The 16,124-nt window shown below is 41.8% G+C and overlaps 2 protein-coding genes across 2 annotated transcripts in view; both read right to left on the bottom strand.

The window, feature by feature from the left end:
* Positions 1-16,124, bottom strand: part of LOC308094999 (NACHT, LRR and PYD domains-containing protein 12-like) — a 518,863-nt gene that overhangs the window by 14,040 nt on the left and 488,699 nt on the right. The window lies entirely within an intron of this gene.
* The window catches only part of LOC308094996 (NACHT, LRR and PYD domains-containing protein 3-like), a 569,186-nt gene that overhangs the window by 341,870 nt on the left and 211,192 nt on the right, over positions 1-16,124 (bottom strand). The window contains exon 9 of the mRNA XM_080441836.1: positions 10,861-10,974. Coding sequence (XP_080297962.1) covers positions 10,861-10,974 — 114 coding nt within the window. The remainder of the gene's footprint in view (positions 1-10,860; positions 10,975-16,124) is intronic.

Below are 16,124 nucleotides of genomic sequence, written 5' to 3'. Positions count from 1 at the left end.
ATGTTTATATCACCTGTCAATCAATGTGATTTGAAATGTGAGTTCACTCACGACCCAACGCACGTTACGAGTCCCTTTAGTTACAGGGGAGGGGGGGCGGGTGATTTATCCCACAGCAGCACAAGATATTATTTGTCAGAATATAAAAAGTGAACCTGGATGGTGTGTTTCACCACATCGTTGTTGTAAACTGAGGTAGGCTTCTCTGCTTCAACTTCACTTTATCTCCTAGCCTGTGATCTTAGCTTAGTCCTAAAAGAACAGTGGTGGAAAGTAACTAAGTACATTTACTCAAGTACTGTATCAATACAGTACTCAAGTACTGTGTCCAGTGGTGGAAAAAGTACTCAAATTCTTTACTTAAGTAAAAGTACCAATACTGCAATATAAAAATACTCTGTTACAAGTAAAAGTCCAGAATTAAAAATGTACTTGAGTAAAAGTTATGGTGGCATAAATGTATAGATTGCCAAGTATATATATTGTGTATTTGTTGGTTATCTCATTGAAGCAAGGTTTCACATAAATGGGCTAATTCCAACTCAGCTACAGCTGTCCATCTAACAGCTGAGCTGACTCTCTCATGCTACTCTTACTCTGTCAGCTATGTGTATATGTGTACCTCGCTCTTATCTTTAGTACATACCTTATATGACCATTTAGAATAGCATCTCTGGTACAATGTGGACTATAAGAACTGTGTTAGATGGGTGCTCAAGAAGCTTGTGCCCCGAGGGGCTGCAGGAGCTTTTCATGATCTGTATGCTGATGCTCTGCTGAAATCTTCCTAATAAATGGTCTAAACTTCACCCAACTGGATATAATATTTTACAAAATAAAGTACAGAAGTATTGGCATCAAAATGTACTTAAAGTACCAAAAGTAAAAATACTACATATTTGAAAATAGCAGATCTACAAGTTCACAACGCGTCACAATGCGGCGCGTTGTGAGCTTGTAGATCGGCTATTTTCAAATAGCCGATGTATAAAATAGGGTTAAAGTGGTTAATGTATGTTTCATTATATCATCATTTATATCTGAAAAGTAACTAGTAACTAAAATGTTCAAATAAATGTAGTGGAGTAAAAGTACAATATTTGCCTCTGAGATGTAGTGGAGTAGAAGTAAAGGTATTGGAAATTGGAAATACTCAAGTACTGTACTACAGTACAGTTGCTTTCCACCACTGACTGTGTCAACACGTTGCGATGTGACGTGTTGTGAGCTTGTAGATCTGCTATTTTCAAAACATTTTAATACATTGTATATATACCATGTGAAACGGGACATTCTGCATGATGAGTATATTCTACTTTTGGTACTTTAAGTATATTTTGATACCAATACTTTTGTACTTTTACTCAAGTAATTTTTTTATTCCGGACTTTTACTTGTAACAGAGTATTTCTACATTGCAGTATTGAACTTTGAGTACTTTTTCCACCACTGTAAAAGTATATCCTATGGAAGTGATATGTTTTACTATTCTTTGTTGTCTAAACAAGGTTTGGTCAGTGAGAGAGTGAGACAGGTGCATGGCAGTGAGAGAGTGAGACAGGTGCATGGCAGTGAGAGAGTGAGACAGGTGCATGTCAGTGAGAGAGTGAGACAGGTGCATGTCAGTGAGAGAGTGAGACAGGTGTGTGGCAGTGAGAGAGTGAGACAGGTGCATGGCAGTGAGAGAGTGAGACAGGTGCATGGCAGTGAGAGAGTGAGACAGGTGCATGGCAGTGAGAGAGTGAGACAGGTGCATGTCAGTGAGAGAGTGAGACAGGTGCATGGCAGTGAGAGAGTGAGACAGGTGCATGGCAGTGAGAGAGTGAGACAGGTGCATGGCAGCAGAAATACATGTCGTCTCATCTTGGTTTGTTCATTGACAGCGTTCAGTCACGTTACTATAACCCGATACTGCACACGTTACAGCCCAATGTATACTCCGTCGTACGACGGGGTCGTGCGGCGAAAATAGTAGATCTACAAGCTCACAATTGTACGCATTGTGAGCTTGTAGATCTGTCCGACCAGCACATTCCCAGTGGGTGCTCGCTGTCTCCTGTGGGTGCCTGAGCCCTAGGTGATCGGCCCCTACTTATTTCGCTTGTTAAAAGCATCATTTTATTAAGACATTACAGCAATATGGGAAAAAACGTATATATCTCAATTAAACATACATTAAATACAATAACCAAATATTATTTTGTATACGATTAGTAGTGGCAGCCCCGTTTAGTAGGTTGACAGAATATCTGTGCACAGTCAAACCCTTAATCAAAATAAATCGGGTAAATGTATATTACCTTAGAATCTCCAGTCTACAGTGCAGACTCTTCAGTGCAGCAAAGAGCAGCTCCAGTAGTCCTGAGTCCAGGTTGTTTTCGCTGAGGTCCAATTCTCTCAAATGGGAAGGATTAGAGCTGAGAGCTGAAGCCACAACTTCAACCTCTGTCTGTCTGAGGTTACAGCCGGCAAGTCTGTAAATACAGATTAAATAAGAGACTATCAAAACAAATTATACCTAGTTCACTGTCATGGAAGTTAACTAAGAGATCTCCTACTGTATCTAGTTATACAGACATAAACAGTTTAAGTATGATCAGAGAACAGGGAAGTAAACAACAGATGGAAAGTTAATGTAATGTAAGTAAATCTGAGTAACCAAGCTCACTGTTTAAAAAGCCATCCTCTGTACACCCCTTCACTAATGGTATGGTCCATTTCTCATATGGTATGGTCTGTTTTCATGGTAGAATAACTCATAAAGAGGACACATATGAATAGTTTGAGGACTTGAGTTCTCCTGTTGTTCTGTGTGTACTAAGGTTGGGGTCGTCTGTCGGCGATTGGTTGAGTCGAATTGATGTTGGTTACCTTCATGTTACATGTGTGCACTTCACCTACAGTATGCTGAGTATACTAATATAGTTTTGTCTTCCATTAAAATAATATTTCACCCCAAAAAAATACTGTTTCCCTATCATTAAAACCTTGAATTCATGGAGATTTGAGTTTTTAGTGTTTGTGATATTCCTGAAGCTAAATCCAATATCCTACTACTTTAATTAAAATGCCCACGCTGTGGTGTACGTCCCGGGTTGGTCAGCACACAAGGTCTCCACTTGCCTCCAAACTTGCCACAGACTATTGATCAGTGCTCTGGCTAATGCCTAGGCTTCTTTCCCCACCTTCAATGTACTTACATATTGTACAGTTAATATGAAACTACATTCTTCTTATTCAGGCACATTTTAGCCACTTTTTTTTTGGCCACTATAGGCCCACCCTACTGCGCATGTGTGACATAGGCGCAGTGTCCCATAAAAAGGACAAGGACTGACAGATAGAGATCTCCATATATGGCCATATCAGTTGGATCACTGGTGCACCGTAGATGTGAGGGCCACGAAGCGGCCCGAACCTCTAGTTTGACTAATTGACATTAATAGGAAACCAATCTTAACAAGAGCAAAACTATATTTAAAACATTGTCTTTAAACCTGGATCATCAGTAGGCTCATAGTGATTACACTGTGAGAGCTGTTTTGGAGTTTATATACTTTTCTTTAATATAGTTTTGCATTGGTTTTCTACCACAGCAGACACTGCTAATATTCTGTTTTGTCTCAGGAATGCAACCAAAAAAAAAATGTCTGAGGTGGGGGGAGGGGCAGAGTGGAGTGAACAGAGGAAGAGAGCAATGTTCAACCAGCAGTCGAAGGTGTGAAATGAATAAAGTGAGAATGAGCAAATATATGGCATATTTACTATTTGGTGGAATTCATCATCTGATACACCTGAGTCACGCACAAATCAAGGCTTTACACAGCCTTTCATGAATCAGACATGGCTCTTTATTAACAAGCAAACCTACACTAAAGATTATAGCAGAAATGTTAAGAGCTGTGTGAATGTGGACCATTGAAAATAACAATTATCTTGTCCATTTTATTTTAAGTTCCACTACTGAGAGGATGGCAATGTCAGTGGGTTCAAACCATTGGTCTGGTGGGGGTAACCAGCTGGGCTTTTAGACTCTTAGTTTAGTTTTTACCCTGCTTTATTGTGGACTGGCCTTTATTTGGACATACAAACAATACCACTAGTCACTATTTGAGACACAGACAGTATTATTGGAATCTTTATGTCAACCTTCATTTCTAATTATAGTGTTAGCTGTAATCTCACTAGGATGTTTCACTTGACTACTAACCGAGCCTTTCTGCAGTTCCTCACAGCTGGGATCAGTCTCCATCGCCCCCCCTCTGATGTGTTGTATTTGTCCAGGTCCAACTCTTCCAGAACCTCCTCAGACATCAGCAGCATGGCGGCCAGAGCTAAACACTGGCTCTCAGACAAAACCTCCTTTGATCCGTGCAGGTACTGTTGGATCTCCTGATGTAATGAGTGGTCGTTCATCTCCATCAAACAGTGGAAGATATTGATACATCTGTCAGGAGAGATATCATCAGTGTTTATCATGCTCTTTAGGTTCTTGATGGCTTTCTGGATGCTCTCTGGACTGTTCTCTGTCTGACCCAGTAGGCCTCCTAACAGACTTGTGTTGGACTCCAGTGAGAGGCCATGAAGAAACCGAACAAGTAAGTCCAGGTGGCCATTTTTATTCTTCAGGGCTTTTTTCATAGCGGATTTCAGGAAGTCGGAGAGGTAGACGCGGGAGATGGAGTAAAAATCACGTTCCAGGAATGTCTTCAGTACCTTGATGTTCTTCTTTGAGAAACAATGGAGCAGGTAGACTGCGGGCGGCTAGAAACTCCTGGATGCTCAGATGAACAAAGCTGTAGACCGTTTTCTGGAAGAGCACACCCTCTCTTTTGAAGATCTCTGTGCACACTCCTGAGTACAGTGAGGCATCTTTCACATCAAGACCACACTCTTCCAGGTCTTCTTGGTAGAACAGGATGCTACCTTTCTCCAGATGTTCAAATGCCAGCCTGCCCAACTTCAGGAAAACTTCCCTGTCAGACTCCATGAGCTGCTGTTGATTCACCTCATGTGTCTCATCATACTTCTTCTTCTTCCTCTTTGTCTGAACCAACAGGAAGTGGCAGCACATCTCAGTCAGGGTCTTGGGCAGCTGTCCTATCGTGTGTGTCCTCAACATGTCCAGCAGAACGGTAGCAATGATCCAACATAATAGTGGGATGTGACACAGGATGTGGAGGCTCCTTGATGTCTTCATGTGTGAGATGACTGTGCTGGCCTGTTTCTCATCACTGAATCTGTTCCTAAAGTACTTCTCCTTCTGTGGGTCTGTGAACCCTCGCACTTCTGTCACCATGTCAACACATGCAGGAGGGATCTGATTGGCTGCTGCAGGTCTGGTGGTTATCCAGAGGAGAGCTGAGGGTAGAAGATTCCCCTCGATGAGGTTTGTTAACAGAGCATCCACTGATGATGTCACTGTGACATCAGAAACAATGTCATTGTTTTTTTTGTTTGTTTTTTGGAACAATGGAAATCTTCTTTCATCCAGACCATCAAAGATGAAGCCAACTTTCCAGACAGCGAGCTGCTCTGCTGTGACCTTCTTTAATGTTGGGTGGAATTCATGGATCAGCGTGAGAAGACTGTACTGCTCATCTCTGACCAAGTTCAGCTCTCGGAATGAAAAGGGAACCAGGAGATGTATATCTTGATTTTCCAAACCCTTTGCCCAGTCCAGAGTGAACTTACGCACAGAGAATGTTTTTCCAATGCCAGCAATGCCCTTGGTCAGAACTCTTCTGATGGGTGTCTCTCTGCCAGGGAGGGGTTTAAAGATGTCACAGCAGTTGATTGGTGTGTCATGGAAGGTCTTCATCTTGGAAGCTGTCTCAAGCTGTATCACCTCATGTTGGCTATTAACCCCTTCACTCTCTCCCTCTGTGATGTAGAGCTCTGTGTAGGTGCTGGTGAGGGAGGCTCCAGACTCTTCTGTCATGTGGTCTTTCACATCATCAAGACTGTTCAAACTGATCTTATAATCATTCAAATCAACCAGCAGACTGACATCTGACATGAGAAAAACACATATGATTTAAGCATTCAGCACGCAATTTGTTAAGAAAAACGTAACAACACAAGACCAGTTGTTTTTGTCCAGAGTTGATAGTTGTTTAGCTTCATTATTTGCACTTAGATATTGATATAGACACTCATTTGAACATGTAGTCTAAATATGATTTCTGCAATTTAAGCATTCCATTTATTAACATGCCATTTTAATTTGTGCAAATTCTGTCCAGTCTTACTTTGTCCAGGTGTGGTTTGACTGGGTGACTTCAGTCCAGGAGTGTTTCTGAATGTCTGTCCACACTGGGGACAGTCATTGTGTCCTGTTGGAGCAGACTGGTCCCAGTATGAGGTGATGCACTGTCTGCAGAACCAGTGTCCACAGCTGGTAGAGACTGGATCTGTCAGAACCTCCTCACACACTGAACACCTGGACGCCTGCTCTGTCACAACACAACCACTCCTCTTCCTCTCTCTGTGGAGATGAAGACAATGTATTACAATATAAGAGTCTTGTATTATATTTACATATAATATAATAACATGTATGTATGTATGTATGTATGTATGTATGTATGTATGTATGTATGTATGTATGTATGTATGTATGTATGTATGTATGTATTTATGTATGTATATAATATCCACGCCTGACATGAGGATATGTTCACACTGCATTGTGTTGGTAAACAATAATAGTCTTTAATCTGTCATGGAAGGTTTAGTTTCATAAACCTCCCTGTAAGATATAAATGGTGCACGTTGTCTACTTGTTGACTTCTTAAGAAGTATCACATTTTTGTTCATTTGCCGGTCACTAAACTAGTTGTGATAGTACTTAGCCTAGTTGTTGCTTTAATAAACAGCAACTACTGTTGGTGGGTGGGGGGGGGGGGCTCCTGTATCTTCTTGACTTGGCACCTAAGCAGCTGTATTGTCAACAAGTTGGAGACATGAGAGTGATTTCTGACAGACAGGAGAGACTGTGACGGACACCTTAACAAGATGACATAAAAGCATGAATATTATAATATAATGATTCTGACAAATATGAGTCCACCAACATTTTAAAAGTTGACAGGATATTGTCTTTTACTGGCTGCCGCTTATTGTTGGAAAGCAGTCTGTGTGGTGTGTGTGTGTGTGTGTGTGTGTGTGTGTGTGTGTGTGTGTGTGTGTGTGTGTGTGTGTGTGTGTGTGTGTGTGTGTGTGTGTGTGTGTGTGTGTGTGTGGAGTGTGTGTGTGTGTGTGTGGAGTGTGTGTGTGTGTGGAGCGTGCGTGCGTGCGTGCGTGCGTGCGTGCGTGCGTGCGTGCGTGCGTGCGTGCTTGCGCTTGTGCGTGCGTGCGTATATGTGTGTGCGTGCGTGCGTGCGTGCGTGCGTGCGTGCGTGCGTGCGTGCGTGCGTGCGTGCGTGCGTGCGTGCGTGTCCGAATTGGCCAAAATCTGAAGTTGTTAATGCTCTAGTTCACAGAGATCAGTGATCTTACTTTGTGTTTGAAGGTCCAGGTTCATTACTGAAGTTCATAGGGAAATCCATTGACCAGTCACTCTTCATAGACACACGGCTGGGTGTTGGAGACTCTGGTCTGTGGTGAAGACTTCTGGAATCACACAAATATTTCTACAATTATCATTTGAATTAAATAGACCGTTTGTTGCCGATATTCCTGGTAATTATTTAGAGCGTGGCTGCAGAACAGGGTTTTCTGTACAGTATGTCTGTCCCCTTAAAAGTAGACCAATCACAGCTCAAGATGCTACATGAATGACATCACAAAACAGACCACCTCAGACTATGAAAGACTTAAATACCTGGTGAACTTAAAGTGAAACTCATGAAGAGCATGATAGTTTGATCATTGTTGATAATCTATGCCATGTTATTCAGTTTAAGATCTCTCACAAACAAAACCTCTGTTATCAATGACTTCTTATCTGAAAATAAACTAGATTGTAGTTTGTTCAATGAGACTCACTTGGCTGAACCAGAGTGATAACAAGGAGCTAATTGAGGCATCAAATCATTCACTGAATGACCTGTGTGGTTCAGATAAATGTAGTTCTATTGCATCTTCTTGGTTTGACACCAGTTCAAATCCTAGCTGCTGTGTTGTCAACAAGCTGGACATGAGAGTAATCATCTATTACAACATGTATTCTAAAGACATACAACTTGTCATCTACAAATAAATGCCTGTTTCATGTCCAGTTTTATTGTTTATATCATTGATCGTTCTGTATGTTTGTTTGTAAAAAAAAACAGGAAAACAGTAGAACTATTTTACATTTTAAATTAGTTCATGTAGATACATTTTTATTCATTTCCACTTGTAGTTCACAGAGATCAGTGATCTTACTTTGTGTTTGAAGGTCCAGGTTCATTCCTGAAGTTCATAGGGAAATCCATTGACCTGTCACTCTTCATAGACACACAGCTGGGTGTTGGAGACTCTGGTCTGTGGTGAAGACTTCTGGAATCACACAAATGTTTTTATAATTATCATTTGAATTGAAAATACACTTTGTTGCATATATTCCTCGTAATAATTTACAGTGTGGCTGCAGAACAGGGTTTTCTGTACAGTAAGACTGTCCCCTCAAAAGTAGACCAATCACAGCCCATGATGCTAAATGCATGACATCACAAAACAGAACCATCAGACCATGAAATACTTAAATACCTGGTGAACTTAAAGTGGAACTCATGAAGAGCAGGATAGTTGGATCATTGTTGATACTCTATGCTATTTATTTATTCATTTATTTCCCTCTGTAAATCTTAGTTACACCAACATTGTTATTTTATAGCAATTGATATTTCCATTTAGACAAATGAAACACATCACACTCAGAGATGCACACAAGCAGCCAGTCTGTACAATGTGATTTCACCACTAAACTCCACACTGAGATTTGTGAGACTTCCTTCAGAAACTAAACACACTGCAACTGAAATGAAGTGAAAGCCAACTGACTGACTAGTTTATATTCCTACCGTATATACACCTACTGTATGTACACTCAGCACAGTTAGATTATTTTATCCTATAATGACTATGGCTCTAGGTAGGTACATAATAAGAGTTTGCACTTTTTGTACTTCATTCCCAAAGGGAAATTAAGGCGTTTACAGCAGCTCTCATCATCAGAAAGACAAAGAAAAAGATACATCAATAAAAACCTTTACAATAAAAACATCTAAAATAGGCATCTAAGAATAGTCAACCTACAATATTCAAAGACAGCCCAAATATTATTGAGAAAAAGTCTAGAGCATTGATTTTAACATCCCCATCCTAATCATCCTGATCAAGACAGCCAGAGGGGGAGTTGTACTGGTTATTATTTCTGCCTGCTTATAGCAGCAAGCGGAAAAAGGTCTCCTATAGCGCTCCTTATCACAAAGTAGGTGTAACAGTCTGTTGCTAAAGGATCTTCTCTATCCTGCCACAGTGTCATGTTGTTTCTACTCAGTTTAAGATCTCTCACAAACAAAACCTCTATTATCAATGACTTCTTATCTGAAAATAAACTAGATTGTAGTTTAATGTTCAATGAGACTCACTTGGCTGAACCAGAGTGATAACAAGGAGCTAGTTGAGGCATCAAATCATTCACTGAATGACCTGTGTGGTTCAGATAAATATAGTTTTATTGTATCTTCTTGGTTTGACACCAGTTCAAATCCTAGCTGCTGTATTGTCAACAAGCTGGAGACATGAGAGTAATCATCTATTAGAACATGTATTCTAAAGACATATAACTTGTCATTGTCAACTTGTTTGTAAAAAACAGGAAAACAGTAGAACTATTTAACATTTTAAATTAGTTCATGTAGATACATTTGTATTCATTTCCACTTGTAGTTCACAGAGATCAGTGATCGTACTTTGTGTTTGAAGGTCCAGGTTCATTCCTGAAGTTCATAGGGAAATCCATTGACCAGTCACTCTTCATAGACACGCAGCTGGGTGTTGGAGACTCTGGTCTTTGGTGAAGACTTCTGGAATCACAGAAATGTTTGTTTTGTGTGAGCGATTGAGAGACAGACAGTCAGTCTGCAAGGAGACAGATGAAGTGATTTCCCACGCACACAAATCATGATGACATATAAGAGACAGACAGATATACACAGCTGAGTCTTGTAGATATGTGGCAACATTGTCTATAACGTGTCTCCTCAGACATATCACAACCGCTCGTCACTACTGCAAGTTTAACCGTCTGCACGGCTCAGTTTGTAGTTTACATCTATACATCTATAGTCAGCTACTGCTTCTACATGAGATCACAAGAGATTAAATGACATAAGGTGCTGCATTCGAGCAAGCCAGAAAATCTTAATGAAATTCTGCACTGTATTAAAGGAGTAGTTCACCCAAAAAATTACTTATTTTCTATCAATTGCACACCCCATGAAGCCTTGAAATCATGGATTTGTTTTTGTTTTTGTTGCATTCCTAAGCAGATAATTTGATTCCCGTCTCCTACCGACTAATGTATCCGGTAGGAGACACAAAGTAGATTATTTGTGTCTCCTACCGGAAATACACACGGTCATCAAATTGTTGGCTTAGGAATGCGACAAAAACAAAAATAAATCCATGAATTCAAGGCTTCATGGGGCGTGCAATTGATATAAAATAAGTATTTTTTTGGGTGAACTCCTCCTTTAAAATGTCATAGTGTGTGCATGTTGAAGATAATCTCATAAGAGAATCTAATAAGATTAATGATGCTGAATGATGCTACCAGAATTGAAAATGGTTTCAGATAAAAAAAAAAAATCCTGTAGTGTGAGGGAAGCTTTATAGTGTTGTGTACATTGTGTAGGAGGATTTACATACTCTGTGTGTGGAGGTTCAGGTTCATTACTGAAGTCAGGAGGTCTTCCTTTAGACTGGTCACTCTTCATAGACACACAGCTGGGTGTTGGAGACTCTGGTCTGTGGTGAAGACTTCTGGAATCATATAAATGTTTCTATAGTTATCATGTTAACGAATAAGTCAATTTGTTAAATATTTGTTATTGTTAAGTCCCATTTTTTTTTAAGTTTGACTAAAAGTACAGTGTTAGTGTTGTGTATATTGTATAGGAGGATTTACTTTGTATCTGGAGGTCCAGGTTCATCACTCTTCATAGACACAGATGGAGGCTCTGGTCTGTGGATGAGCTGTTTGTCAGTTCCCTCCTCCTCTCTCTCCTCACAATGACTCATCTTTGGTCTTTATTAAACCTGTCAAGATTACAGTCAAAATACCAGAAAACCTTAAATATTTGCTTCATATGCACAATGTGCATGAACACACACACAGGTAGACACACAGTCACGTGCACTATGCTTTACTCTCCTACTGTTCCTACACCACGCCAACTGCTAATATACATGATGTTGCGCGCGCGCGCGCGCACACACACACACACACACACACACACACACACACACACACACACACACACACACACACACACACACACACACACACACACACACACACACACACACACACACACACACACACACACACACACACACACACACACACACACACACACACACACGACCAAACTTCCCTGAGGTCACATGACTTTACTTAAAGTGTGATGTGATTGTAATTACAACACATCACTAACATGATCTAACTCACTGGTTCTCAACATGGGGTCCAGGGACCCCCAGGGGTCCTTGAGGACCCCTGGGGGTCCCTGAACCCCATCTTGTTCCCCAGCAGAATGATTAACAGTTTAAAAACATGAGCCCTATTTCATTTTCCGCAGACAAGCTCACAACGCATAATATATTGTGACTCGTTGTGAGCTTGTAGATCTGCTACTTTTGAAAAATGTTGACTGTCTTCTCTTATGGGGGCCACTGGCTCAATGTTTTATGATTATAAATACAAATCAGTTTATGGCTCCTTGACATGAAGATGTTTCAGAACCACTGATCTAACTCACATGGACTTCTGTTCTGCTCTGCTCTTCTAAATATGTTGCTGACCAGTGTTGAACTCCACTACCTTTTTACTAACTAGTTTTGTAACTATTTACTTTAGCAATTCAACAACATGTGTTACAATGACTGAGATTAAAATAGTCTTCAGAGGATTATAATGTTTATTATCATCCAGTGATCTACTGTCACTCTAACCCAGTGGTCCTCACACTTATCTGTCTCAGGGACCCCCTGCAATTAACCTTTTCATCCACAGCCTTATATTGTTACCGTATATTCATATTATGGTATGTAAATATGTATTGTTAATACATAAGATACAGATAATATAATATACAGTTTGTCACGAGGAAAACTTTCCATTACAGGACAGATTGAAAATAACTTTATACTTGACGTTTAACCACTTGAACCCCAGCATCCCTATTCTGAGGGGAATATTCACCCCAAAAATAGCAGAACTACAAGGTTGTGAGCTTGTAGATCTGCTATTTTTGGCAAAGACATTTGGTGTAGATTGAAAAAGAACATGTCGTATATTGGCCCTTATTTTCTTATATTTGATGAACAGTATGCAGGTCAAAAGCAGATCTAAATGATAGAAGTTATTTGACTACAGTCAGGAGGAGCCATGTGTTGTAAACAGACACAGTCTAACTGTCTGCACTTCTGGGCTCTTCAAGCACATGATGTTAATGTTGACCTGTTGTTCAAGAGGAAGTCTGCTGCCAGGTGTGATGGTGATTTGCATCTCTATTGTTAACCTGAAGACATCAGCCTGGCTTCCTGACAGGCAGGATACAGACAGATAGCGACACTGAACAAAGGAATTGATCAACTGGTTATTGTAATGTGAATCTACAGTATAAAGAGTGACTGTAAATGACTTGTGAGGGAGTACTGACCACGCCGTGAGGCTGGGGGTGGACAGAGGCTCTGCCCCTGGAAGCTATGCTGTTGTACTGAATGCTGAATAAATGAATGATTCTGAACCTGGTCCGGACGTCTCTTCTACACTTCTTTTAAGCAGCTAGGCCTGGTAACCTAGCCTGGTAAACCCTCCCTCCAGAAATCTCATTTGTATTTTATTTCAGGAGTGAGTCTGGCCTGCAGACCTATATGGGCAATTTGGCTGTGGGCTGGAGCTGGGCGGGAGTAATGTAGCTTTGATGTCCAAGTGGCCCTTTGATGTCCAATTAAGCCACTTTAGGCTGCAGTGATTATCACCAGGAGTAATTGGTTTGTCTTTGATGTTAATGAGCAGCTTGTATGAAAGGTGTATTGATTAATGACGTGTGAACCACTCGGGTTCCACCTGATTGGCCTACCCCCGCTGTCAATCACAAAACAATGAGCGAGGACGCTGATTGGCTCGGTTATTTGGTAATGCACTAGAAACGCCCATACAAGCCTTCATGCCAGACTCACTCCTGGAATCAAATGGAAATGAGATTTCCGGAGGGAGGGTTTACCAGGCTACTGGTAACCCGCAGTCTAGTTAAGCCTCAATTTACCACAAACACACCAAGTACAGTGTAACTCAGGTCTGTATTACTAAGTGGTTAAACTGAAGTGATATTGATACATTCCAAATATGATCAAAGTATTCTGCAGCGTCCCTGGACTTATGTTACAGCACCCTAGGGTGCCACGGCCCACACTTTGAGAAACCCTATTCTAACCTCAGCACAGCAAGCCTTTCACATAGCAGAGACATGACCCGCCCTATTCTGCCTCTGATTGGTTTAGGTTTAGACAAGAGGAGTGATGATTGGTTAAGGTATAGGGTCAGATATCTGAGGCAGAGCTGGGCGGGGCTTGCCTTTGTCTCCCTGGTGCAAACCAGCGTGATATAACTATGAGAGTTACAACACTAGCATGGACTCCCATTGTAAGAATGGAATGTGGAAATCTCAATGAGGAAGTTCCAATGTTTGGAACTACAGCCCATAGGAGATCAAAGCGTGACGGAACTCTCTCTCTCTATGGGTCTGGTGCAAACACACACAGGGAACACTCCTCTCTCGCGCGCGCGCGCGCACGCACGCACGCACGCACGCACGCACGCACGCACGCACGCACGCACGCACGCACGCACGCACGCACGCACGCACGCACGCACGCACGCACGCACGCACGCACGCACACACACACACACACACACACACACACACACACACACACACACACACACACACACACACACACACACACACACACACACACACACACACACACACACACACACACACACACACACACACACACACACACACACACACACACACACACACACACACACACACACACACACACACACACACACACACACACACAGCGTCTATATTCCAGGCAGAACTAAACAGTGATCTGAAGACATGCTTCCTATATCAACAGTACAGGTTGTGTTTATAATACTTTTACTCATTCAGATTCAGACAAACTTTTAGATATTAAATACCAAGTGGTTCTAGTATAATGTATAAAACACACCTGGCTCTGTACTTGGACAGCTTTTTTCCCTCTATACACTCTTTGCCAAAATTAGCCGATCTACAAGCTCACAATGCCACACGTTCCTCCAGAATAGGGTCTGTGGGGTTCAATAGGTTAACATTCTTAACACCAGACTAGAGAGATTATTGCTACAGTGTATTGTTTACAATCTCTTATACTGACAACTTATAAGACAACAGACATAAGTAACAGCTCCTCCACCATACTGTATATGGCGGCTGCCAATTATAGCAGAGAAAGAGACAGCACAATACTTTGCCAGCCTTTTTGCCTCCTTTTTGGGCATCCCAAGATGTTGAAACCCTCTAACAACCAGTCTGTAGGGATAATGTCCTAGGCTGTCAAATATAAAAACCAATAGTCTGCACCTATAGCCCAGCTCTGAGATGGTATGTAGAAGTGATTGGTATTTAGTGACCTTGGTCATAAAGGCTTCCTCTAGGCTATAGGGTCAAAGGTGCAGGATATCTCTAATACAGACACTTCTCTGGACTCTTTATCAACAACATCTGATGTATGAGCTCAAGCAACTCCCCTGAGGTCACATGACTTACTGTCAGCTGTGCAGGTGACTGCTTTACACTTATAAACTGTGATGTGATTCTAATTACAACAAGTTACTTCTAACAACCTAAAAAAAAAAAAAAAGCAGATCCACAAGCTCACAAGGCATCATATTGTGACTTGTTGAGCTCATGCCTCCTTCAATGCATGAGAGCTAGCAAGCTGCTACTTATCACCTGAAAGGGGGGAGTTTCAGCGCGTGGAAGGAACACGTTATTCCAACCAGTTCCTTTCCCCTCCATCAGGCGATCAGGCGCCCCGGCTGACCAGGGGGAGGCAGTATAGAAACCAGGATTACTACATGTTTTTGTGAGGGTACCTACCCTAGGGGACACGGGGAGAACATGCAAACTCCACACAGAAAGGCCCTTTCACCAACCCCACCTAGGGTATGGGCACTGATGACGGGGAGGAGAGAACACGCCCCCCAGTGACTGTCTTCTCTTATGGGGCCACTGGCACAATTTTTGAGTGATGCCAACCACTCCTACATTTAACTGTGTGTTTGTGTGTCCGTCCGAGCACGGCCTCAACAGCTGCAGCTGATTGCAACACAAACATGCAACCAGTTACACTAATTCAACACAAATAGGAGGCAGTGGAACACATGCACCACTTAAAGACACACACACACACACACGCTGGCTTCACGCGCACACACAGACACACAAACACACACACGCGCTGGCTTCACGCTCGCGCGCACAGACACACACACACACACACACGTAACATGCGGACCTAACAAGGCGCACCGTGCACACACACACAAGCCAGCACTGCACACGTGCGAGCCAGCACTGCAGGCGTGCGCGCACACACACACACACACAAACACACACACACACACACACACACGTAAAATGCGGACCTGCAAGGCGCACCGTTGCTCCGATCCGCACCAAACTTGCCACCAACACAGGTCAGAGGTCAGAGGTCTGCCATCACAGTATCCACACAGGGATACTGTGATGGGAAAGTTCACTTTCTACATGAACTAGTTCAAAGTTCAGTTCACACATTTTAAAATGAACTAGTTCAGTTCATAATTCATAATTAAATGTTGAACTAAA

The sequence above is a fragment of the Gymnoscopelus braueri genome, assembly GCF_963280865.1.
Source record: "Gymnoscopelus braueri genome assembly, chromosome: 11".
Lineage (NCBI taxonomy): Eukaryota > Metazoa > Chordata > Actinopteri > Myctophiformes > Myctophidae > Gymnoscopelus > Gymnoscopelus braueri.
The sequence above is the reverse complement of the archived record's forward strand: the minus strand, read 5'-3'. Positions and strand labels throughout refer to the sequence as shown.